The sequence below is a fragment of the Artemia sp. Qi Xiang Cuo genome, chromosome 20, assembly GCF_049724085.1.
Source record: "Artemia sp. Qi Xiang Cuo chromosome 20, ASM4972408v1, whole genome shotgun sequence".
NCBI classification, from domain to species: Eukaryota; Metazoa; Arthropoda; class Branchiopoda; order Anostraca; family Artemiidae; genus Artemia; species Artemia sp. Qi Xiang Cuo.
Genome location: NC_142813.1, coordinates 37,573,604 through 37,599,878, shown reverse-complemented (window position 1 = coordinate 37,599,878; position 26,275 = coordinate 37,573,604). Strand labels below are relative to the sequence as shown.

General features: G+C 32.6%; 1 protein-coding gene across 1 annotated transcript in view; it reads left to right on the top strand.

Moving 5' to 3' along the window:
- Window positions 1–16,609, top strand: part of LOC148940168 (acetylcholine receptor subunit beta-like 1) — a 169,371-nt gene extending 152,762 nt beyond the window's left edge. Inside the window, exon 6 of the mRNA XM_089106088.1 lies at window positions 13,615–16,609. Within this exon, the coding sequence (XP_088962214.1) occupies window positions 13,615–13,776 (162 nt within the window). The 3' untranslated portion in view covers window positions 13,777–16,609. The remainder of the gene's footprint in view (window positions 1–13,614) is intronic.
- The last annotated feature ends 9,666 nt before the right edge of the window (window positions 16,610–26,275 follow it).

Below are 26,275 nucleotides of genomic sequence, written 5' to 3'. Positions count from 1 at the left end.
ATCCTAGAGGATTATCAGAGACGCTTCTTAGATATCTAGTTTAGTTTAATTTCATTTAATAGTATAGTTTCTACATTAGAGTATTAGCTTATAATTTTCATTTATTTTTTAGTTTATTTTATTTTTATTTAGTAGTTTAGAGTTTTAGCTTAGAGTCTTTGATCAGAGTTTTTTGTTAGATTTGAAGTTTAGTTTAGTTATATTTAATAGTTTTTTTTTTTAACGTATACTCATAGCTTAGAGTCCTAGTTAGATTTCTAGTTTAGTTTTAGTTGAGAGTTTAGAGTTTTACCTTAAAGTCTTAGCTTATTGTTTTATTTAGAGTTTTAGTTTAGTTTTAGTTAAGAGTTTTTTGAGTTTTAACTTAAAGTCTTAGCTTATAGTTTTAGTTAGAGTTATTGTTTATTTTATTTTTTTATCTTATATTATTAGCTTAGAGTTTTTGTTAGAGTTCTAGTTTAGTTTAATTTTATTTAAGAGTTTAGAGTTTTAGCTTAGAGTTTTTTTGTTAGAGTTCTAGTTTAGTTTAATTTTAGTTAAGAGTTTTATTTTTTTACCTTTGAGTTTCAATTAGAGTTCTAGTTTATTTTTATTTAAGAGTTTGATTTTTTACCTTAGAGTTACAGTTAGATTTCAAGTCCTTTTTTATTGGGGACTTTGTTGTTTCACCGTTGAGTCGTAGCTGATAGTTTTTTTTGTTAGGGCGCTATTCTAGTTTAATATTTTTTAATATTTTTATTTTTTTACACAGATTGTATGTTGGTTTTACAGTTTAGTTTTAGTTAAGAGGTTTTTGTTTTAAATTATAGTCTTATCTTATAGTTTTTAGTTAGAGTTCTAGTTTAGTTTAGTTTTGGTAAAGACTTTAGAATTTAAGCCTAGAGTCTTAGCATAGAGGTTTTTTAGAGATCTAGTTTAGTTTAATTTCATTTAATAGTAAAGTTTTTACCTGTGAGTTTTAGATTATAGTTTTTATTGACTTTTTAGTTTATTTTAGTTTTATTTTGGAGTTTGGATTTTTAGATTATATTCTTTGCTTAGAGTTTTTTGTTAGAGTTGAAGTTTAGTTTAGTAATAGTTAAGAGTTTGGTGTTTTACTGTAGAGTCGTAGTTTAGAGTTTTTATTATAGCTCTAGTTTAGTTTTAGTTGAGAGTTTAGGGTTTTATTTTATAGTCTTAGATCAAAGGTTTTGTTATATTTCTATTCTATTCTAGTTATAGTAAAGAGATTAGAGTTTTTAGATGATATTAATATCTTAGAGTTTTTGTTGAAGATATAGTTTAGTTTAGTTTTATTTAATAGTTGATAGTTTTAGCTTCGATTCTTATCTTACAGTTTTTGAAAGAGTCTTAGTTTAGTTTAGTTATAGCTAGTAGTTTGGTGTCTTACCTTAGAGTATTAGCTTAGAGTTTTAATTTGAGTTGAAGTTTAGTTTAGTTTTAGTTAAGAGTTATAGCCTTAGCATAGAATCTTAGCTTAGAGATTTAGTTAGAGTTGAAGTTTAGTTCAAACTAGAATAACCAAAAAATTACACAATATTGCATGTAAATACCAAAACCATAGGTTAGGTTAGGTCAGGTTAGAAGTTTGGTTTATCCACGTTTAAGTTAGGGTAGATCAGGTTAACTTATCATGAGTACTCATGATAAGTTAACCTAATCTAACCTAACGTGGAGAAACGTGGAGAAACCAAACTTCTAACCTGACCTAACCTAACCTATGGTTTTGGTATTTCTATGCAATATTGTGTAATTTTGTGGTTATGCTAGTTTGGACTAAACTTCAACTCTAACTAAATCTCTAAGCTAAGATTCTATGCTAAAGCTAAAACTCTTAACTAAAACTAAACTAAACAATAACTCTAACTAAAACTCTAAGCTAAGAATCTAAGATAATATTATAAACTATTAACTATAAATTAACTATAGAAAACTTCAACAATAACTAAAAATATAAGCTAATACTTTAAATTAAAACTCAAAACTCTCAACTAGAACTAAAATTTACTAGAACTATAAATGAAACAATAAGCCAATACTTTAATTTAAGACTATAAACTCTTAACTAAAATTAAACTAAGTTAGAACTCTAACTAAAGCTCTAATTTAAGACTCCAAGCTAAAATTATAAACCCTTACATATAATTAAAATAAACTTCAGCTCTAAGTAAAAATCCAAGCTAAGACTATGATCTGAAATTCTAAACTCTTAACTAAACTAAACTATAAGTTCAAAAAATCTAAACTCTTAATATAATATAAAAAATATAAATTATTAACTATTAATAAAATAAAATTAAACTAAAACAAAACTATAAACTATTAATATGTTATAAAAATATACACTCTTAAATAAAAAAAAGTAGGAATAGAACAAAAACTTTAAAATAAGACTCTGATCGAAGAACTATCAATTCTTAACTATTACTAAACTAAACTTCAACTCTACATACAACTCTTATCTAATACTATAGGACGAAAATCCAAACTCCTAACCAAAACTAAACTAAACTAAAACTCTAACAAAGGCTGTAAGATAATAATAGAAGATAAAAATCTAAACTCTAAACTAAAACTAGCCTAAGCTAAAGTCTAAACAAAAACTCTAAGATATTAGTCGAATAAAAAAACTCTAAACTCTTTAATAAAACTGAACTAGACTAGAAATATAACAAAACTCTGATCTAAGACTATAAAATAAAATCCTAAACTCTAAACTAAAACTAAACTATGACTATAACAAAAACTCTAATCTAAGACTATATGTCAGAAAAACAAACTATTAAATATTACTAAAATAAACTACAACTATAACAAAAACTCTAAGCAATTACTATAAGCTCAAAATCTTAAAATCCTAACAAAAAAAAAAATTAACTAAAACTTCAAAGAAAACCCTAATCTAAGATTCTATTATAAAAACTAAACTCTTAACTAAAACTAAAATAAACTAGAACTCTAAAAAACTCTAAGCTAAGACTCTAAGCTGAAATTCTAAATTCTGAACCAAAACTAAACTAAACTAGAACTCTAACTAAAATCTCTAAGCTAAGACTCTAAGGTAGAACACCAAACTCTTAACTAAAACTAAACTAGAACTCTAACTGAAACTCATAGGTAAAAAATCAAACTCTTAACTAAAATTAAACTAAACTAGCGCAATAAAAAAAAACTCTAAGCTAAGACTCTAATGTAAAACACCAAACTCTTAACTAAAACTAAACTAGAACTCTAACTGTAACTCTAAGGTAAAACAACCAAACTCTTAACTAAAACTAAACTAGAACTCTAACTGAAACTCTAAGGTAAAAAAATAAAACTCTTAACTAAAATTAAAGTAAACTAGAACTCTAACACCAAAAACTCTGAGCTAAAACTCTAAACCATTAACTAAAACTAAAATAAAATATGACACTTGCAAAAACTAAGATCGATGAATATATGATAAAATTGTAAACTATCAGATATACAATCGCAAAAATAGACAACTCGCTACGACAAACGGATAAAACTTCGCTTTAAAACGCTCTTTAATAAAATCTAATAAAACTACAATCTTAAACAAACTGAAAATCAAAGGTCATCTCAAACATTATAAAATATAATAATCCTATACTATAAATCTCGAAAAAACTCCATTCTAGGGAGACTATTCAAAACTCTAGTATAATAACTAAAACTAAACTAAACTATAACTATAGCAAAATCTCTAATATAAAAGTTATCTAAAAATTGAAGCTATGATATAAAACTTAGACAAAAGATAAATTAACGTAAAACTCTAGGACATAAGTCTAACCAAGATCAAAATTATTAAAATTAGCTAAACTGAACTTCAACTCTAACTAAAACTCTACTATAAAACTATATGGTAAAACTCTAAACTCTTAACTAAAACTAAACTAAACTAGAACTCTAACAATAACTCTAAGCTATAACTCTATGCTAAAACTCTAAACTCATAGCTAACTAAACTAAACTAGAACTCTAATTAAAACTCTAAGTCTAAGATAAGACTATAAACTAAAACTAAAATAAACATGAACAAAACATATAAAATAATAATCTAATCTAAAAACAATAAAGTATTAACTGAAACTAAACTAAACTTGAACTCTAACAAAAACTCTAATTTGAGACCCTAATCTAAGACTCTAAACTGTTAAGTAATAATAAACTAGCCTAAAACTCTAAGCTAGGTCTCTAGGGTGAAACACCAAACTCTTAACTATTACTAAACTAAACTTCAACTCTAACAAAAACTCTAGGCAAATACTCTAATCTAAGAATCTTAAACTCCTAAATAAAACTAAACATAACTAGAACTTCAACAAAAAACCTAATATAAGAATCTATTTTAAAAAATAAACTCTTAAATAAAAATAAAATAAACTAGAACTATAAAAAACTCTATGCTAAGACTATAAGCTGAAATTCTAAATTCTTAACCAAAACTAAACTAAACTAGAACTCTAACTAAAAACTCTAAGCTAAGACCCTAAGGTAAAACTTTAAACTCTTAACTAAAACTAAACTAGAACTCTAACTGGAACTCTAAGGTAAAAAACCAAACTCTTAACTAAAACTAAACTAAACTAGAACCCTAAAAAAAAACTCTAATCTAAGACTCTAAGTTAAAATTCCAAAATATTAAGTAAAAATAAACTATAACTATAACTTTCACTATAATGTTCAACACCAAAATATTAACTATAAAAAAACTATAACTATAGTTTAAGATCGAAGTTAAAAAAAATAAAACTCTGTAATAAAATGAAATTGAACTCTAACTCTCACAAAAAACTCAAACGTGGGAAAATAACCTAGTCAGTAATTCTAAAATAAAATTGGTATCATACAAAACTCAAATCTATGACTCTATACCAGAATTCTAAACTCCTAGATATAAATAAGCTAAAATGGACCATCAACAACAGCTATAAGATAAAACTAAATGTTAAAACGCTATAATATTAAATAAAATTAAACTAAACTAGAACTCTAAGTGAAACTCAAAGGTAAAATATCAAATTCTTAACTAAAATTAAACTAAACTAGAACTCTAACAAAAACTCTAAGCTAGGACTCTAAGGTAAAACTCTAAACTTGTAACTAAAACGAAATAAAATATAACTCAAACAAAAACTCTCTGCTATGACTCTAAGCTAAAACTCTAAAATCTTAACTAAAACTAAACTAAAACTCTAATACAAGTCTCTATGGTGAAACACCAAACTTTTAACTATAACTAAACTAAACTAGAACTCTTACAAAAACTGTAAGCTAGGACTCCAAGCTAAAATTCTAAACTCTTAAGTATTACTAAACTAAACTAAAATTCTAAGCTAGGTCTCTAAGGTAATACTCCAAACTCTTAACTATATGTAAACTAAAAAAGAACTCTAACAAAAACTCTAATCTAAGACTCTATGATAAAACTATAAGCTCAAAACTATTACTAAACTAAACTTCAACTATAACAAAAACTCTAAGCTAATTCACTATGGTAAGATTCAAAAGTCTTAGCTATATCTAAACTAAACTAGAACTATAGCAAAACATCTAAGATAAGACTCTAAGCTAAAAACTCTAAGCTCTTAACTATAACTAAAATAAACTTCAACTCTAACAAAAACTCTAAGCAAAGACTCTAAGATGAAACTCTAAACTCTTAACTAAAACTTAACTAAACTAGAACTTCTACAAAAACTCTAAACTATGACTCTCATGTAAAAACTCTAAACTCTTGAATAAAACTAAAATAAATTAGAAATATAGCAAAAACTCTAAGCTAAGACTCTAAGGTAAAATTCTAAATTCTTAACTTAGACTAAACTATAAATATAATATAAAACTCTGATCTAATACTCTAGGATAAAATTATAGACTCTAAACTAAAACTAAACTAGAACTCTAACAAAAACTCTCATCTCAGACTCTAAGTTAAAACTATAGATTCTTAACTAAAACTAAACTAAAGTAAAACTCTAAGCTAAGTCTCTATGTTAAAACTCTAAACTCTTAACTACATGTAAACTAAACTACAACTCTAACAAAACTCTAAACTAAGAATCTATTCTAAAACTCTAAACTCTTAACAAAAACTAAACTAAACTAAAATTCTAAGATAGGTCTCTAAGGTAAAACTCCAAACTCATAACTAAAACTAAAATAAACTAGAACTCTAGAAAAAAACTCTAAGCTAAGACTCTAAGCTAAAACTCCAAACTCTTAACTAAAACTAAAATAAACTCGAACTCTAACATAAAACTCTAAGCTAAGACATTAAGCTAAAATTCTAAACTCTTAACTAAAACTGAACTAGAACTATAACTGAAACTCCGAGTTAAAAAATAAAACTCTGAGCTAAAATTAAACTAAACTAGAACTCTAACAAAAAAACTCTAAGCTAAAACTCTAAACTCTTAACTAAAACTAAACTAAAATAAAACTGTAAGATATGTCTATAATATAAAACTGCAAACTCTTAAATAAACTTAAAATAAAGTATAGCTCTGACATACACTCTGATATAATACTCTGAGCTAAACCCATAAACTCTTACTTATTAGCAAACTAAACTTCAACTCTAACATAAACTCTGATATAATACTCTATGATAAAACTCTAAAATATTAACTAAAACTAAAATAAACTAAAAATTCAAAAAAAACTCTAAACTCATAACTAAAACTAAAATAAACTATAACTCTAGAAAAAAACTCTAAGCTAAGACTCTAAGCTAAAATTCTAAACTATTAACTAAAACTAAACTAAACTAAAACTCTAACAAAAACTCTCTGCTAAGACTCTAAGATAAAATTATAAAATCTTAACTAAAACTTAACTAAACTAGAACTCGAATTAAAACTCTAAGCTAAGACTCTAAGTTAAAACACCAAACTCTTAACTAAAAATAAACTAAAACTCTAACTGAAACTCAAAGGTAAAAAAATCAAACTCTTAACTAAAATTAAACTAAACTACAACTCTAACAAAAAAACTCTAAGCTAAGACTAAGCTAAAACTCTAAACTCTAAAATAAAATTAAACTAAGCTAGAACTCTAACAAAAACTCTAAGCTCAGACTCTAAGCTATAACTCTAAACTATTAACTAAAACTAAACTATACTATAACTTCAACAAAAACTCTAATCTATTACTAAAAGCTAAAAACACTAAACTATTATCTAAAACAAAAATAAAATATAAATATAAATTAAAATAAAAGTTAAAAAATCGAAATATTAAATAAAATTAAAATAAACTCGAACTCTAACAAAAACTCTAAGATAAGACTCTAAGCTAAAACTCTAAACTATTAACTAAAACTAAACTAAACTAGAACTTCAACAAAAACTCTAAGCTAAAAACTCTAAACTCTTAACTAAAACTAAACTAAACTAGAACTCTAACTGAAAATCATAGGTAAGACATCAAACTCTTAACTAAAATTAAACTAAACTAGAACTCTAACAAAAAAACTCTAAGCTAAGACTCTAAGATAAAACTCAAAACTCTTAACTAAAACTTAGCCAAACTATAACTTTAATTAAAACTCTAGGCTATGACTCTAAGCTAAAACTCTAAATTCTTAACTTTAACTAAACTAAACTTCCAATCTAACTAAAGATATAAGCTAAGAATATAATTTAAAACTATTAACTCTTAAATAAACATAAACTACAAAACATCTATAACTTAAACTCTAAGCTAAGACTCTAAGCTAAAGCTACGAACACTTAAATAAAACTAAACGAAAATATAACTCCAACTGAAACTCAAAGGTAAAACATCAAAATCTTAACTAAAATTAAAATAAACTAGAGCTTCAACAAAAACTCTAAGTTATGACTCTAGGCTAAAACACTCGATACTTTTAACTAAAAATCCCCCACTGCGGGGGGGGTCATGTGGGAACCCGGTGAGAGTCTGTGTGGGTCTGCAGGCCCGTGTAGGTCGTATGGTCCTGTTGGAGCCCAGGGATTCGGTGGGGACCGGGGGAGGTCTTGTGGGGGTCCGGGGCCCTTTGGGAGTCTGGGGGACCTTGGGGGGCCGGGGGAGGGCCTTTGGGGGTCCGGGGGGCCAGTTGGGAGCCTGGGGGACATTTGGGGACCAGGTGAAGGCCTTTGGGACCCCGGTGGTCTTTTGGGAGCTCGATGGGCCTTTGGAGGCCCGGGGAGGGCCTTTGGGGGTCTGGGGTGGGTCTTTGGGGTCGGGGGGCCCTTTGGGTGCTTGGGGGACCTTTGAGTACCGGGGCTTCCTTCGGGGTTGGGGTCGGGGGATTGGAACCCTTTGGGGTTGGGGTAGAGGACTTCACAACACTGTTCAAATGGAACTTGTGTATTATAACGACCACAGAGTTTCACCATTAAATTCTCTTCTAAAATCTCTTCAAAAATCATATTTTATAATGTCTCTAACTGTTTCGTCGAAATAATTCCATAAAATAGCTAAAACAGTTTCGCCAAAATTATCCCTAAACGGAATTTCAGCATGTTCCTTTTGTTTGGCATCCCTGCGCTGGCGCATTTCAATTATTTGGAAACCTGATTCCCGCGCTAAAACAATTCATCGCTAAGATCTAAACTTTGCCTCGGAAACGATTCTTCTGGAAGAACTCCAGACATTAATAAACTTCGCGCCGGAGACAATTCAATCAATCATGACATCATCTGTCATGTGTGATCTAAACTTTGCCCCGGAAACATTTCTGTTCGAAATCCAAAGACATTAATTAACTTTACGTCATCTGTCAGACATTAATTAACTGTTTCCCGGAAACAATTTGATTAATGACTGACAGCACAGGTGTTCCCCAGAAACTCATAACATTTGGCTTGAACAACAAATATTGGAAACATGCGATCTCCCGGGAACTCATAACATTTGCCTCACATGACAACAGGAAGGAAGTGTCTTTAACAGTTTCTCGGAAACTCATAACATCTGCATCGAACAACAACAAAAAGGGAGTAAAAAAGTTCCTGTTTTTCCATTCCCACTGATATAATCCATAAAAACATCAAATAAATTGACCAACACAAATAACCATCCATGAAAACAGACATAAATGTGACAAAATTCCTGTTTTTCAAATTCTCACTGACAAAAACCATAAAACATCAAACAAATCGACCAACACACATAACCATCCATAAATGTGACAAAATTCCTGTTTTTCAAATTCTCACTGACAACAAACAGACATAAACTATGTAAAAAAAAAATTATAGGTGGCAGCAGGGGTGAGGGGTGGGAGTCAATAAGGCCCTTCTACTTTAACTATAAAAAACTAAAGAGCGAGGCGTTGAGGAGGAGACAGCCCCTTTCATATATGGAATAATTTCTGATCTTTTTAAGTTTTAACGTCGTTCCTTACTTTCAGTTAAAAAACTTGTTTTTTATTTAATCAAACAGTTCGTAGTAACGAACTGTAAGTAAGGAGCGACCCGGCTCAATGGTAACCGAAACTGTAGAAAACGGAATTTTGATATCAATAGAGACATCAAAAGAATCAGATTTTCAATGCTGACTTTAAATATATAAATTTCATCAAGTTTAGTCCTACCTATCAAAAGTTACATGCCTGAGAAAATTTGGCTGATTTTCGAAAAAAGGCGGAAAGACCCCCTAAAAGTTATATAACCTTAATGAAAATCACACCATCATACTCAGCGTATCAGAAAACCCTACTGTAGAGGTTTCAAGCTCCTATCTACAAAAATGTGGAATTTTGCATTTTTTATCAGAAGAAAGATCACGGAGGCGTGTTTATTTGTTTTTCTTTTTTTTTCCCCAGGGGTGATCGTATCAACCCAGTGGTCCTAGAATATCGTGGGAGGGCTCATTTGAACGGAAATTAAAAGTTCTAGTGCCCTTTTTAAGTGACCAAATAATGGAGGGCAACTAGGCCCCCTCCCACGCTCATTTTTTTCCCAAAGTCACCCGATCAAAATTTTGAGATAGCCATTTAGTTCAACATGGTCGAATTATAATAAATATGTCTTTTAGGATTACTTAATCCCCGGAGCTCACGGGGGGAGGGCTGAAAGTTATGAACTTTACCCAATGTTAACATATAGTATTGGTTATTGGGAAGCATACAGAAGTTTTCAGGGGGGATTTTTTCTGGTAGTGGGGGGGGGGGGGGGTCAGGGTTATGTGGGAGGATCTTTTCGTGATGGAAGTTTTCATGGGGGAAGGGACATTGCTATGAAGGGGGCGCTTGATTTCCCAGCATTGATCAGAAATTATATATAAAAAACCAAGTTTTTTTAACTGAAAGTAAGGAGCAACATCAAAACTTAAAACGACAGAAAACATTACGCATGTGATTGGGTTCACCCCCTAGTCAATACTTCGCTCTTTAAGCCAAAGATTATTTAGTACTTTCATCGAGCTATTTATTCTAATTAACGGCATTTGTGATTAAGGGGTCATTTTTAAAGAATTGGAACAAAATTCGAACTTTAGCTTAAAGAGCAAGGTATTGACTAAGGGCGAACCCCCTAATATACGTATTAAAAACATATGAATATAGAAGTTCGTTACGTAAGTTAATTCGTAAGTTACATATATTTATTACTAATAATAACGTTCGTAAATAAAATTAAACAAGTTTCGAGAAAGCCATTTAACCAAATAAAAGTAAAATTTTGTATATTCAAATTTTGTTTTAATTATTCATGTACGGCAAGCCAAAATCAAAACCTGCACTAATTCAAAAACGTTCAAAAATTAAATACAAAAAAACAAGTTTTTTTAACTAAAAGTAAAGAACGACGTTAAAACTTAAAACGAACAGAAATTATTCCGTATATGAAAGGGGCTGACCCCTCCTCAACGCCGCGCTCTTTACGCTAAAGTTTGACTTTCATACAACTCTATTTTTTTTCAAAAATGAAAAACGTTAGCGTAAAGAGCGAGGCACTGAGGAGGGGACAGCCCCTTTCATATACGAAATAATTTCTGTTCGTTTTTAGTTTTAACGTCGTTCCTTACTTTCAGTTAAAAAAAACTTGTTTTTTTTATTTATAAACATATGAATCGACCAGACCTACCGTCAGTCGTCTTTAGTGCAAAAAAAGAAAACGAGTCTGAGAACTCAAAAAACTTTTTTTTAATGTTTTCCTTTTATTTCATTTCATGGCTTCTTTCCATATTTTTATTATATTTGGACTAAAGATGTCTCAGCGGAGGTCTTAACCAAGATATTTAAATGCTCCTTGTTTTCACTTGCTGTGGAATATTTATAAAAGTATAATGAATTTTTAGTATGTGGACAGGGGCACCAATTCACAAGAATATAAGGGGAGGGCAAAGATTTGCTAAAGTTTTTTTTTAATGGTAAAACCAATTTTTTTTTCTGAATATAGAGGGTGTAAAATTTTCAATGAATATACCAAAAGAGTATTGTTCTTTTATTTGGGGTAGGGGCGGCAGAGGATGTGAATTCTCCCTCCTCCAGCTGGCGTTCTTTATGTGAGATATTAAATAAAAAAACAAGTTTATTAAACTGAAAGTAAGGAGCAACATTAGAACTTAAAACGAACAGAAATTATTCCGTATATGAAAGGGGCTGTCCCCTCCTCAACGCATTGTTCTTTACGCTGAAGTTTTTATTGTTGGAAAAAACAAATCTGTGAGAGAGAGTCAAAATTTCAGCATAAAGAGCAAGGCGATGAAGAGGGGACAGTCCTTTTCATATACGGAATAATTTCTGCTCGTTTTAAGTTCTAGATGTTGCTCCTTACTTTCAGTTTAAAAAACTTGTTTTTTTTTATTTAATTTCTGATCGTTTTTTAGTTGATGCAGCTTTTATTTGCATAAAAATTTTACTTTTCTTTTATTAAATGGATGTCTTTACAAATTAACTTACGTAACTAACTTCTATATTCGTATATTTTTCTTCTGGCAAAAAATACAAAGTTGCAGATTTTTCCAGATATGAGCTTGAAACCTATGTAATAGGGTTTTCTGATACTCTGAATCTGACTGTGTGATTTTCATTAAAATTCTTTCACTTGTAGGGGATGTTTCCCCCCTCATTAAAAAATAGGGTAAATTTTCTCAGACTCGTAGCCTTTGATGAGTAATACTAAACTTAATAAAATTTATATATTTAGAATCAGCATTATAAACACATTCTTTTTATACATTTATTGACATCAAAATTCCGTTTTTAAAAGTTTCGATTACTATTGAGCCGTATCGCTTGTTATTTTATTGTTTTTTTTTATTACGTATATATTATTACGTATATGAAGGGTTTCTCCCCTTAGTAAAAAACACGCTCATTACGTTAAAAGTAAAAAAAAAATTTGATTAACATAAACCAGAATAACAAAGGCCGTTTAATTATACTAGATATCTCTTTTGAAATCACTAAAAAAAAACTGTAGCGTAAAGAGCGAGGTATTGACTTTGGGAGAACCCCCTCACATACGTTATAATTTCTGTTCGTTTTAAGTTCTAACATTCCTTCTTACATTTCAGTTGAAAAAACTTGTTTTTTTATTTAATTTCTGATCGTTTTTTAAATAATGCTTGGAAATCCGGCGCCCCCTTCATCGAAATGTCCATTCCCCCAAGGAAACAACCTCCACGGAAATATTCCCCATATTAACCCCCTCCTCGCCGCCCCCCCCCCCCTCCAGAATAAATCCCTCCTGTACCGGGTGTTCTACGGCACAATCCCCTAGCCCGAATGCTGGCAAGTCCGGCACCCCCGTCCACGCAAGTGACCGTCCCCCAGGAAAACTTCCTGCATGAACAGAACCGCCTACCTACCCCCCGACCCACCCTTCCCTCCCCCTCCGACAAAAAAAAACCTCCTTAAAACTTCTGTATACTTCCCAATAACCAATCCTATATGTTAACATTGGGTAAAGTTCATAACTTTTAGCCCTCCCTCTGGGAACTTCGGGGGATTAAGTCATCCTACAAGACATATTTATCATATTTTCGACCATGCTTAGCAAAATGGCTATCTCAAAATTTTGATCGGGTAACTTTGGGAAAAAATGAGCGTGGAAGGGGGACTAGTTGCCCTCCATTTTTTTGCCACTGAAAAAGAGCACTAGAAATTTTAATTGCCGTTCGAATGAGCCCTCCCAAGACATTCTAGGACCACTGGCTCGATATGCTCACCCCTGGGAAAAAACAAAACAAACAAAAAAAAATAAACATGCATCCGTGATCTTTCTTATGGCAAAAAATGTGTTAGTCAATATTTTCGCAGATATGAGCTTAAAACCTATAAAGTTTTGTTATCTGCTACGCTGAATCTGATGGTGTTATTGTCTTTAAGGTTATATATCTTTTAGAGGGTCTTTACTTCTTTTTTCGAAAATCAGTCAAATTTTCTTAGGCGCGTAACTTTTGATGGGTTGCACTAAACTTGATGAAACTTAAATATTTGAAATCAGCCTTGAAATATGATTCTTTTGATATACCTATTGGTATCAAAAACCCGTTTTCTAGAGTTTCGGTTACCATTGAGCCGGGTCGCTCCTTACTTACAGTTCGTTACCACGAACTGTTTGATTAAGCATGTCTATTTTCATGGTTGACTATTGAAGTCTCAGAACTTACAATCCTTCTTTTTTTCAGATACGAGAAGACTGGAAATATGTTGCCATGGTGATAGATAGACTACAGTTGTACATATTTTTTATAGTCACTACTACTGGGACAATTGGGATTCTTATGAACGCACCGCATATATTTGAATATGTAGATCAAGACACAATCATGAGTCAATATCGGTGGTGATTCAATGCAGGATGTTTTGGTGCATTGTGATTCTTTGGTTATGCACAATATTGCAAATACAATTGAAATACAATTGTATTCCGTGACAAAAGGTTGTTGTGGTAGTTGTTATAAAAAAAATCGTGCCAATATCGATATAGATATGATGCCGTGCTAGTATCGGTATTTATCGACATACATGCACAATCATGAACAAATATCGATGGTGATACAATACAGGCTGTTTAGGTGTATTGTGCAATGCTTGGGGTAGGGACTATGTTATGCCAATACACTCAGTATTCAAAATTAATGTGCCAATGCGGTACAAACAGTAGGAAAATTTTACTCTCTAACTGTCTGTTTGGGCAGTCATTGTCAAGGGAGTAAAAAAAACTGTGCCAATATCCATATACAGCCTTATTTGATATCGATCACCGGAGAAAACTGTTCCATCAGTTGACATTATTGGGGATTTGAACTAGGCTATTGTGTTTATTGTTATGCTGTTACGTGAAAGATAGGGCCAACACCATATTGATAGAACCTAAAGGGGTATTAACGATACAGTATTGTCGATACCATATTTTATTACCGATATATTGTTGTTTTGATTGTTGTGAAAGAAATTAACAAAAAATTGTTTTATCCAAAGAAAGTCTGTACTTATACCAGCAATAGCTAGCATAAGATTTTAGTGTTAAAATTTACTCAAGCTATCTATTTTACGGATTGTTGTTGATATAATATTGTCATATGTTTTTTTTTACTCTTTCAATGAGATATTACTGTGACTAAATGCTCAAACAAATACGATAGATTGAAAGTTTAGCCTATAATGTCGATCTTTTGTGTAAAGAGTTTTTAAAACGGATGGTATTTTCATGTTGCTTCCATCAATAAATTAATCTTAAAAAGCGTTTGGTTTTTGTATCATTTGGATAAATCAGTTACTATTATGTCTTAAATAAATTATTTTCCAACGGTATACCGGCTTTTTCCCAATATACTCAATTTGTAGCCTGCTGGTTTCCTGTTCACCTATGTAGTCTCTAAGGTAGTTCCAAGCTCAATCCATGATCATCTTCTTTATTGTTGAATCACCTTCAAAAGAAATTACAATTTTATTTTATTAATAAATATTTTCTTTTAGTAATATTAATAACAATAATAAACATTTTTTTTAATAATAAATATTTTCAGAGAGCGCAAGAAGGAAAAAAAATAGCCAGTTCAAGTTAAGTTAAACCAAATTTTCCTGTTACTATTTTCGAAACTGAAGCATTTTTTTGTGGAAGGGAGGAGCTTAATTACACGTAATACGTTGACGTTTTTTGACGTAGTGTGGTCAATTTTCCAATCAGTTGTAGTATCTGTAAATGTTTGATAAATATTCTAATTTATAGTAATGGCAAGAGTAATTTACTGTAATTAGGAAAGTTGTACTTTTTGTCTAATTTCAATATATTGCCAAGAAAGTTTTGTCAGTTCATCTTGGCATTCATGGTAATAAATGTCAAGAAAAGAGTGACCCTTTTCAATAGGGATCAAAGCTAAAAAAAAAAACAGATTAATGAAAACAACCTGTGTATTAAACAATGCACTTCTTGTGCTAATTCCAACTACGAAATTTTATAAAGTTTGAAATTACCCGTCAAAAGAGGTTAGCATACAAAAATCTACATTAGCTACAAAGGCAGAAAATGGCTCTAAGAAGGAGGGCAATCCTGGTGAAAATTACCTCATCAGAAACGATATCTCCAAAAGTTCTAAAAAGGAAGTTTCATGAAATTTACAATTTTTCAAGGGAGGATTGTTAGGGCTGTTTATTTATGTGTATTATGATTATTTTTACCTGGGAAGATAGTGTCGTAACAGTGATCGTATGGAATCAAAACACCTTAGAAAGTAATTTAAGTTTCTTGCACTCGTCTGAATTTTTGGAAAAATCTTTCCACTGTAATCTACCAGTTTCTCTCATTAGGCCAAAACCTAAACCAGAAACTGTTAAAAAAATCTCTTGTTCTATAACTATCAGAGAGCACTTTACATAGCCATCCAGTTTCCGAGTTTTGGGTTTTTATGAATAATAGCTCACTGTTTTAACGGTTTCTCTTTACTTACTGTCCGTTATCATGCAGTGGAAAGTTTTTCTCTGCAATCTGCCACTTCTCTCATTAAGCCAAAATTCAAGCCTGAAACTCTGAGAAAACCCATTGGTTTATAACTGTCAAAAATCAATCCAGTTTCCAAGTTTTGGTTTCTAGTAATAATAGATTGCTCTTTTAAGGGTCGCTCTTTACTTACTCTTCACAACCATGAGCTGCTTGGTCACATAGCTGAACGTTAGATAATTGCAATGACCACAAGTAAGAGTCCCTGAGGGGCAAGGGCTCCTTTGTGCTTTGATGAAAATAAGACAACTCTTGAGCAGTGCTTATTTTTTATTATAATCAAACATAAAACTAAATATAAAGGAAGTTTTTAAGGAAAAAGACACGATACATTGATTTAATACATTTAAAAAATCAATTTAGCTTTATTTTATCATTTTCATATTAGAGGTATTTTTGACGTGATTTTCTTTTTTTCAAATTACTTCCATTCATAAATGTAGACATTATACAGCCAAATAAATTTTTATCTGAAAAAGAATATTTAGTTATCAATAAGGCAAAAATGACGCTTTATATTGTAAGTAGTTTAACAGAGGTGGCAGCTTAGCTTTTATTTACGATAGTTCCTGTTCAATTTAGGTTTGAATTCACTATTCACTGTCTTTTGTGTTTGTTTGGTGTATTATTCGTTTAATCATAAGTTTCTATTTGTTTTAAGGTGTAATATTGTTTTTTAATTTTTTTTTGGAAAATATTAGCCTATTTTAATTAACACAAGGAAAAGCAAAGAATTCCAAAGTCAAAATGTCTTTTAGATGTCAAATAATGGAAGATGAATGTCAAAGTAGCTAGACCCACGCAATGAGCAATAACCGATAAGACCTGATTAAAAAACATTAAAAACAATTAAAAACCATAAGAAAACCAATTAATGATATCAGTTCATCGAGACAATTGGAAAATGAATGAGAGGTGAATTTTTAAATAGCTTGCTTTTACATTCGCAGAAAGCAGAAAGCAACAAGATTTTCAATTATCGCCGCCATTCCATCTCTGTATTAGAATAAGTAAACTCGTAAAGTTTAATGCATTATATGACGTTTTTAGAGGTACTGCTAGTTAGCTGATGATTGTTCTATAAGACTTAGCGGGCAGAACCAACTGTAAGATATCTTCCTAAAAAAAAGTACCATATAATATTAGTTGGAAAATTTTTGCCATAAAAAGTGCTAACTATTTTAAAGTCACTGATACTTCATACTAGAGCCTATTCTCAAATGCCGATTTTCAGCTTGAGTGTAATCTAGGAGGATACTGCCCAATCTTGGATATAGGATCTTAAAGTTGGAACAAAGTCCCTCAATCACAGACAAATGTTGTAAAGGAGAATAATTCCATTTAAATATGCTAGAATCTAAGGGTAACTTTTGATTAAGCTTAAATGTTAAAAAAGGAAGTTTAGCGGTCCTATCAAATTGCAAGACTGTCAACAGCTAGCTATATCATTCCCTCGATAAAGATCTTGCTGATCGTGCTTCAGAAAGATACACTTTAGTCGAAATGCTTTGGCTGTAAAAAAATTAACCACACTCTTTCTTATTACCATTCCTTACGACTCTGCTGAAATTGATTGTACGTATAAAATCGTCAGAAATAAAAAAAATGCTCCCTTTACTTATTTTTTTTTGTGGGAGCCAGGCGTTCCGTTTTGTCCGGCACCAATTGACATTTGAGTAACTTCGGATGCCCATTGTTGCTAGTTTTGGTGACAACATTTGTGAAATATTGCCAGTATTTGTCCGAACGTCTTCCCTGCCTTCTGAAACCATCCTATAGGTTGCAAAGTACTGAGAGCCGCTTCATTTCATAACTGATTGAATCTTTTTGGTTATGTATCATGTGACTATGCTCAGGGTTCGGACATGTCTCTACCAAGTGTATTTTTAACCACAGTGTTTTTTTCTTAGGTTCAGGTATACAGAAACAGTTTTATGTTACTTTGGAAAATTCGGTCAAGATCTGATCAAACAGTTTGAGGTAATGAACTGTAAGTAAGGAGTGATGTGGCTCAATAGTAACCGAAATTCTAAAAAATGGAATTTTGATATCAATTGATACATTAAAAGAATCAGCTTATTATGTTTATTCCAAATATATAAGATTCATCCAGTTTAATGTTATCCATCAGAAGTTACGAGTCTGAGAAATCTGCCTGATTTTTTTTTTGGGGGGGGAACAACCCTTAAAAGTCAAGGAATTATTGACTTTTAGTCAATAATTAATGAAAATCACACCATCAGATTCAGCGAATCAGATAAACCTATTGTAGAAGTTTGAAGCTCCTGTATTCGAAAACGTGGAATTTGGAATTTTTTGCCAGAAGAAAAATGACGGATGCATATTTATTTGTTTTCTAGTTGTTGGTTTTTGGGGGTGATCGTATCGAAATAATGGTCCTAGAAGATCGAGAGGGGGTGAATTCGAACGGAAATTAAAAGTTCTAGTGCCCTTTTTAAGCGACTAAAAAGTTTGTAGGGCAACTAGCCCCGCTCCCACGCCCCCTTGTCCCCAATGTCATCCAATCAAAACTTTTAGATAGCCATTTTTAGCCATTTTATTCAGTATAGTTGAAAGATCCAGTAACGATGCTTTTAGCGGTAAAATGACTCCGGGGGAGTATTTTACGTGAGGGGGGGGGGATTTTTCATGAGGGTGAGCCGGATTTGCCAGAAATATTTAAAAAAGATTGGAAACTAAATAAAAAAAATGTAAGTTTTTTTACCTGAAATTAAGAAGGAACTTTAAAACTCAAAACGAACAGAAATATGTATATGAACAGGTTGCCTCCTCCTCTGTACCTTGTTCTTTACGCTAAACTTTGACTGTTTAATCCAATTTCTTAGAACGGCCACGGAAACATAGGGTCCCGGCAAGACCTAACAGATGTTGTGGGAGAAAGGTTTTTGTTTGAAACCTTAAGCTATTAGTTATTGTGGTATCAATGAACAATCGGGGCTATTGAAGAGGAAATACTATAAAATTTTGAAAACGACTATAAAAAATTCTAAAATACTTACTTACATCATTTATAGCAAGTGTTGCGCCTATTTCTGCTAGAAGTTCGTCAATTTCCTGTTGCGTACCAATACCTCGAATGAGTAACACGAAGCCATTTTCTATTTGTGCAAGTGCTTCTTGAATCAACAATTCTTGTTTTGTGAAAAGGTCGTCAGTTTGTTGTTTCAATCGTTTCACCAATCTTTCCGCTATGAGGAATTATTAGTGAAGTAGTTAAGTTTTAATATATAAAAATATTGATTTCATATTTTTTTCAGTATTGGTTTCAAAATATTGGTTGGTCAATATATGAAAATAATAGTTATACAGTTAGTTCATTTAGAATAGAAAGCTTTTTTAAAAGGGCTAAAGCTTTAGCGTAAAGAGCAAGGTATTGAGAAGGGTACAATCCTTTCATATACGGAATAATTTTTGTTCGTTTCAAGTTTTAATGTTGCTCCTTACTTTCAGTTGAACAAAACTTGTATTTATTTTTGTTTAAAAACAAAATAGTCGAATTTAGACCGAAGATAGTCGGTCTCTTAAGAAAGAATCTCCGCTTAAATTCTCCTCTGTGTATTGATTTCTTCCAGTATCTTGCGCCTCAGTTGTTTGAAGTTTATCACATTCAATTCTTTTAGACTGAAAGCTGCATTTTATGAAATTCCACTCAAATAGCTTTCCATCTTTTTAAATTCCATTTTTTGGCAATTTTATGTGACAGTTAGATTCATCGGTCTTATAATTGCTTTTTGGAAGAAGGAATTGTTTTGCTCAGATTAGAATTAAAGCTCTGTTACAAGGAAAGAGAAACAAAAGGTGTCTCAACCAGCTTATCTGCAACAGGTTGTTTATTGAAATTCTTACGAAAAACTTGAGACAGAAGTCACTACATCTTTATGAAGGAATAGATTTTATCCTAAATACTAAAGTTTAACTTAAAGCACTAAAAACCGCCAAAAGGGACAACTTCTAGTATAATACAAGGACTTGAGGTAGAACTAGAGATAAATCTTTTAAATAGGATGAGTGGTAATTAGCTATGATGAATTATCAGTGAAGTAGTTAAGTTCAATATATGATAATATTGGTTTCTTTCATAAATATTACATTATATATTAAACTTATATGGTTTTGTATGGTTCAGAAAAAAACTTACTAAAGAAATGCACGGTCAACTGTTCAAACAGAAAAAGAGTTATTACTTTCATATAATTCTGATTTAGAAAGTCAACTTTAATTCCATTGGTTTATTTTTGTGACGTTGTGTTTTTCCAAGCCAATTACAATATTCTTTATTTCTATCAAGGAAAATTCTCAGAATTTTTGAAAACTTGGTTAACTACTGTCGAGCGACAAATCTAAACAGACAAGGAAATGCAATTTTCAGAGGTACGAATAAGTCACCTTTTAAAAACATGATTGGGTCTTTTGTGCACTATATTAAGCCAGTACAACGTCAGGTGAGGACTTGTAGACCTCAGGAGTAAGACAAACTTCACCAGGGACTTAGTATTTTATAGCTGTTTTATCACGTTCAATATCTCTGAAGACAAAGGGGGTACCACATCAATTTAATATGGTGGTTATCTACTGTTGCTGGCAGCATCAGCATTGTATCTTGACCAGCTGAGTTTAAATTAAGCTAGTCTTTGAAGTAACTCATCTAGCTATCAACTTTACCGTCCACACCAGGGATCACATTTTCTTGGGAGTCTTTTAAAAGGACCAGCAACAGTTAATTTTTTTTAGCTATTAATTAAAAACAAACATTTTTCAACAGAATAAGTTTTACAACAAAAAATAGAGGACTACATTAACCCTAAGACAAGTAGAAATAAATTTAAATAATAATTCAAATGTAAAATGAATATAAAACACTATCAATTAATAGATAAAACCAAAACGATAATAAATTACAATAAATAATCAAGTCAAACTTAAAACGAACAGAAACAACCACAAACAGGAGTAGGGCAACTCCCCCTATTCCTTTAAAAGACCAAATCGCCATTTTCACTTTTTATTAATTGATAGTGCTTGTTTAAGGCTTGGATTACGATTTGACTCTGCTCTATACAGTCTTCTCGAGCAATACTTCTCACTGTTTTTTCATCACTAAAGCGTCTTTGTTCAAAAATTGATCGTGGTTCTGACATAGCTGGTCTTAACCTATTTACGCTGCAACTTTTTACTGTGATTGATACATGCGTCTGTTGTCTAGCTTCATTTAGCTTGACAGTCTTCTCTAAACCTTCTTTTTTTTGGTTTGTAGGGGCATAGCAGATAGTCTCTGCGGCCACCATTTCAGTAAAATCCTAGAATTGTTTCTACGGGGTGGTCGGGTCTTCATTACTGTCTGTCAGGCTAACAAACTGGCTCTGGAACATCAAGAGGGAGTCTCATTTTAAAACTTGTATTTTGAGTTTTTCACCATTTCTAATTGTTTTTTTTTGGAGACTGTTTCTTGCTCACACTCAACTTTAAGAGCATCTTTGCGCCTACAAGAGTAAAGTCACTTCCGGAATTTTGCCGTGTGCATGCTCTTCTATAAGTTTTAGAAACGGTAACAGAGGTTTGCTGACTAGGGTTACTCATACTTTGAGCCACAGTCTGGTTGGTTTGGAGTTCACTGGATCCCATGCAAAAAAATCTTTTTGCGCTCGGTGGCTAATCATGAAGACGACTCCTTGTTCATCAGATCAACTACACGTACCAGAGTCAAGGAGCAAGTACGACTTGTCGGAGTTCCAGATTGTTATAATTTCTTCCGACACATCGTGCAATCTTGTCTCTGACAGACAAAGAACGCCTGCTTGGTGAAGATTCGTTTTCATAGCCATCACGAGTCTTGTTGATTCTTGCTTCACCAATCTCACATTCTAGCTATGAGCTCAGACTTCATTCTTCTATAGATTAATTTTAAAAGGAATAGCTTGCCCACCTTTTGACCATACCACTATTCCAGGATCACATTGCTTGAAACCAAGGACGCCGCAGCAGGCGCAATATCTCTGGGAGCCCTTGTCTTCAACGATGTTTCAATGAAATTTATCAAGGAGACGGCCTCTTTCCCGTCAACCTTCCTCAACGTGGGCTTGGAAACAACAATTGTGGAGGTAAAGACAGTGTCACGTTAAATTCAGATTTAATCCGGTGTGGAGCATATTTTTTGTCAAATATCGACCAAAGAGAGGCACACAACACCTTCATTCACTACAGCCAAACAAGTTTAAAAATAGTGAGTGATGCACATATTCCAGGTCCCGGACTTAAGGGGATCAAGATCATCAATCTATCAAACAGACATCAAAAATATATTTAATAGAATCTCATTCATTTTTACAAAAATATATTATCCAACAAAAACCTAAAAACTGTGCGTAGCAGAAAAGTCTGCTTTATTGAACAAATTGAATTGATATAGAAGGAAATGGATTGCTGGGCAAATTTAATTGATAGTTTTCCTAAAAGATTAAATTTTGTTGCTTTTTTAACGTTCAAAGCATCCCAACTTAGGTAAAAAAAAAGGAAATCGTCTGCAAAAGATTAGGGTAGGTGTAAAATCCTACCTTATATTTTTAAAATCATGAGACCTAGATAGGTGCTTCATTTCGATAAAGGAACTTTCAAAAACCGATTCAAAGCCATACAGAAGCAAAAAAAAAAAAGAAAAAAAAACTTGAAAGGAAGTTCTATCCAATTCGTATTGAGAATCTTTTGTATTTCAAGTTCCTTTCTTTCATAGTTAATTAAATTGTCTAGTTTCTGAGTGATTTGTTCTTTACAAAGCCTAGAAGCAAAAAGTCACCGAACATAAAACTAATTTTCTTTACGAGGAAAGCATCCAAATTCTAGAAGACGAGATACCATAAACAGAAAATTTGTTGAGGGTTTATGTTTACTTTGTCAGTGAAAACAGTGGCGTGGCGAAAACTTTCGTCTTCCTGTATGGAAGGCGGATATGATTCGCTCACTAAGGCGTAATATCTCATGAAAATAACTAGAAATGATGAATAGAGGTGTATCAGCTATTCTTAGTTTCGTTCAAGTTATATTTAGCTAAACTTGTTTAAGCTACAGAAGAGACTGCAGATCTTCAATAGCCCTGTTATTGACCTTGTTGACGATCTTGCACCCTCTGTTTTTAATTTGTTTCTGTTCCAATACCAAGGGAGAAGTCAAACTGGACAGCCATGAACACTGTCTATTTTATGTGAAATCTTTTGCACAAGCCATTAAAAGAACATGATATAATCCACCCAAAAAACGCTTACCAATCCTAAAGTGTAAAACAGTAAATACAATCAAATTTGCTCCTATATTTCATTCTTCAAACGTCTTACATTATCAGAGGCGACGCTATAGCGTTGCCTATAGTAAAGACCATACGGTTCCAATGTTTTATTATTATTATTTTTTTCCCCAGAGGCACTGCATATAGAAGGGATCGTCGCATAAACTTCAAAGGGGGATCATTCGATTGGAATCAAGAGTACTAATATCCTTTTTAAGAGTCAAAAGAGATCGGAGGGTAACCATCCCCCTTTTTTCCGAAATGCATCAGATAAAAATTTTGAGATAGCCATTTTGTTGAAAATAGTTCAAAGATCATATAACATAACTTCGGTGTCGACAGGACCACCTCCCCCCAGGGCCCAAGGGCAGGCGTTGTAAGTTGTGCCCTGGGGACATATATGGTTCTTATGGAAGGGATACTCGTATAAACTTCAAAGAGGGCTCATTTGATTGGAAATCAAACGTTCTAGTGCACTTTTAAGAGTCAAAAGAGGTCAGAGAACAACTACCTCCCCCCCAAGCTCTTTTTCCTCAAACCCATCCGATAATAAATCTGAGATAGCTGAGATAGCTCAGATAGCTCGGAGTTCTTATCGGATGGGTTTGAGTAAAATGGGCGTGGGGGGGGGGTTAGTTGCCTTCCAACATCTTTTGACTCTTAAAAAGGACATTAGAACTCTTGATTCCACTCGAATGAGCCTCCTTTGAAGTTTATGCGACGATCCCTTCTATATGAAGTGCCTCTGGGGAAAAAAGGATAATAATAAAACATTGGTACCGTATGGTCTTTACTATAGGCAACGCTATAGCGTTGCCTCTGATAATGTAAGACGTTTGAAGAATGAAATATAGGAGCAAATTTGATTGTATTTACTGTTTTACACTTTAGGATTGGTAAGCGTTTTTTGGGTGGATTATATCATGTTCTTTTAATGGCTTGTGCAAAAGATTTCACATAAAATAGACAGTGTTCATGGCTGTCCAGTTTGACTTCTCCCTTGGTATTGGAACAGAAACAAATTAAAAACAGGGGGTGCAAGATCGTCAACAAGGTCAATAACAGGGCTATTGAAGATCTGCAGTCTCTTCTATAGCTAAAACAGATTCTAGTTGAATTTAAGAGTCAAAAGAGATCAGAGGGCCCCTAGCCCCCCACGCTCTTTTTTCCAAACCCATCCGATGAAAATTTTGAAAAAGACATTTTTTTAAATAGTGCAAAGGTCAGATAACAAAAACTCCGAGGTCCACACAACCCCCCGGACCCAGGGGTCAGGCATTCTAATTTATGTCCTGGAGCCGTATAGGGCTCTTATGAAAGGGAAACTCGTATAAACTTCTTAGAGGGCTCATTTGATTGGAAATTAAAAGTTCTAGTTCCCTTTCTCAAAGTTAAAACAGATCGGAGGGCAACTAGCCCCTGCCCCTCCGCGCTTTTTTCTTCCCCAAACCCATCTGATAAAAATTTTGAGGTGACTATTTCGTTAAAAATAGTTCAAACATCAGACGTTAATTCCGGGGTCAACATAAGCCCCAGGGCCCGGGTACAGGCGTTGTGAGTTGTGCCCTGGGATCATATATGGTTCTTATAGAAGGGATGCTCGTATAAGTTCGGAGAGGGTTCATTTGATTGAAAATGGAAAGTTTTAGTTCACTTTTAAAGAGTCAAAAGAGACCGAAGGGCAATTAGCCCCCTCCCCTACGCCCTTTTTCCCCAAACCTATCCGATAAAAGTTTTGAAATAGCCATTTTGTTAAAATTAGTTCAAACATCGGATAGTAAAAACTCCAAGGTTGACACAAACCCATTTTTTACTTTGATATTAATTTAAAAACCTTTTTCCAGAAAATAAGTTTTTCAAAGAAAAGTAAAGAACTCCATTAAACAAAAAATGAGCAAAAATAAAATCAAATAATCTACCAAACGTGAAACTACCACAAATTAGCATCAATAAATAAATGAAACCAAAAAGGAACAGAAATTACAGTAAATAACCGAGTCAAACTCAAAACGAGCAGAAATAAACATAAGTTGGGTGCAAAACCCCTATGCCTTCCCAAAGCCAGAAAAAAATTTGCACTTTACTGAAAAAATACAAATGAATGTGCATTGTCAGTTTAATATAGATATACTGATATTTAGTAATAAAATGTTAAAATTATTTGATTTATTAAAATTATAAAAGTAAAAAGATTTATATTTTTAGAACCCCCCCCCACGCCCATCATTCCCCCAAACACATCCAATCAAAATTTTGTGATAGCCATTTTGTTCAGCGTAGAGGATTTCTGGATAAAAAATATGTTTTTGAGGAGGAAACTCCCCCAAAACCCTCAGGGCAAGGGTTTTAAGTTATGCCTTGAGAGTATATAAGAACGATGTTGGCACAATGTACTATGTATTATTTTTTCCTTTAGAGCAGGGCACTCCATATGGAAGGGGTCGTCGTAGAAACTTCAAAAGGGACTCATTCGATTGGAAATTGAGAGTTCTAGTGCCCTTTTTAATAGTCGAAAGTGATTGGAGGGCAACTAGTCCCCCCCGCGCCCATAATTCCCTCAAACACATCCAATCAAAATTTTGAGATAGCCATTTTGTTCAGCGTAGTTGATTTCCGGATAGAAAATACATTTTTGAGGAGGACACTCCCCCACAACCCTCAGAGCAAGAGTTTTAAGTTATGCCCTGGGGGTATATAAGGTTTTTATTGAAGGTGTTGTCGTAGAAACTTCAAAACAGGCTTATTCGATTGGAAATTTGAAGGGATAGTACCCTTTTTAATAGTCAAAAGTAATTGGAGGGCAACTAGCCCCCCTCCCAAAACCAATCATTCCCCCAAACACATCTAATCAAATTTTGAGATAGCCATTTTGTGCAGCGTAGTTGGTTTCCAGATAGAAAATATATTTTGAGGAGGACAGTCCCCCACAACCCTCAGGGCAAGGGTTTTAAGTTATGCCCTGAGGGCATATAAGGTTTCTATAGAAGGCGTTGTCGTACAAACTTCAAAAAAGGTTCATTCAATTGGAAATTCAAAGGGATAGTGCCCT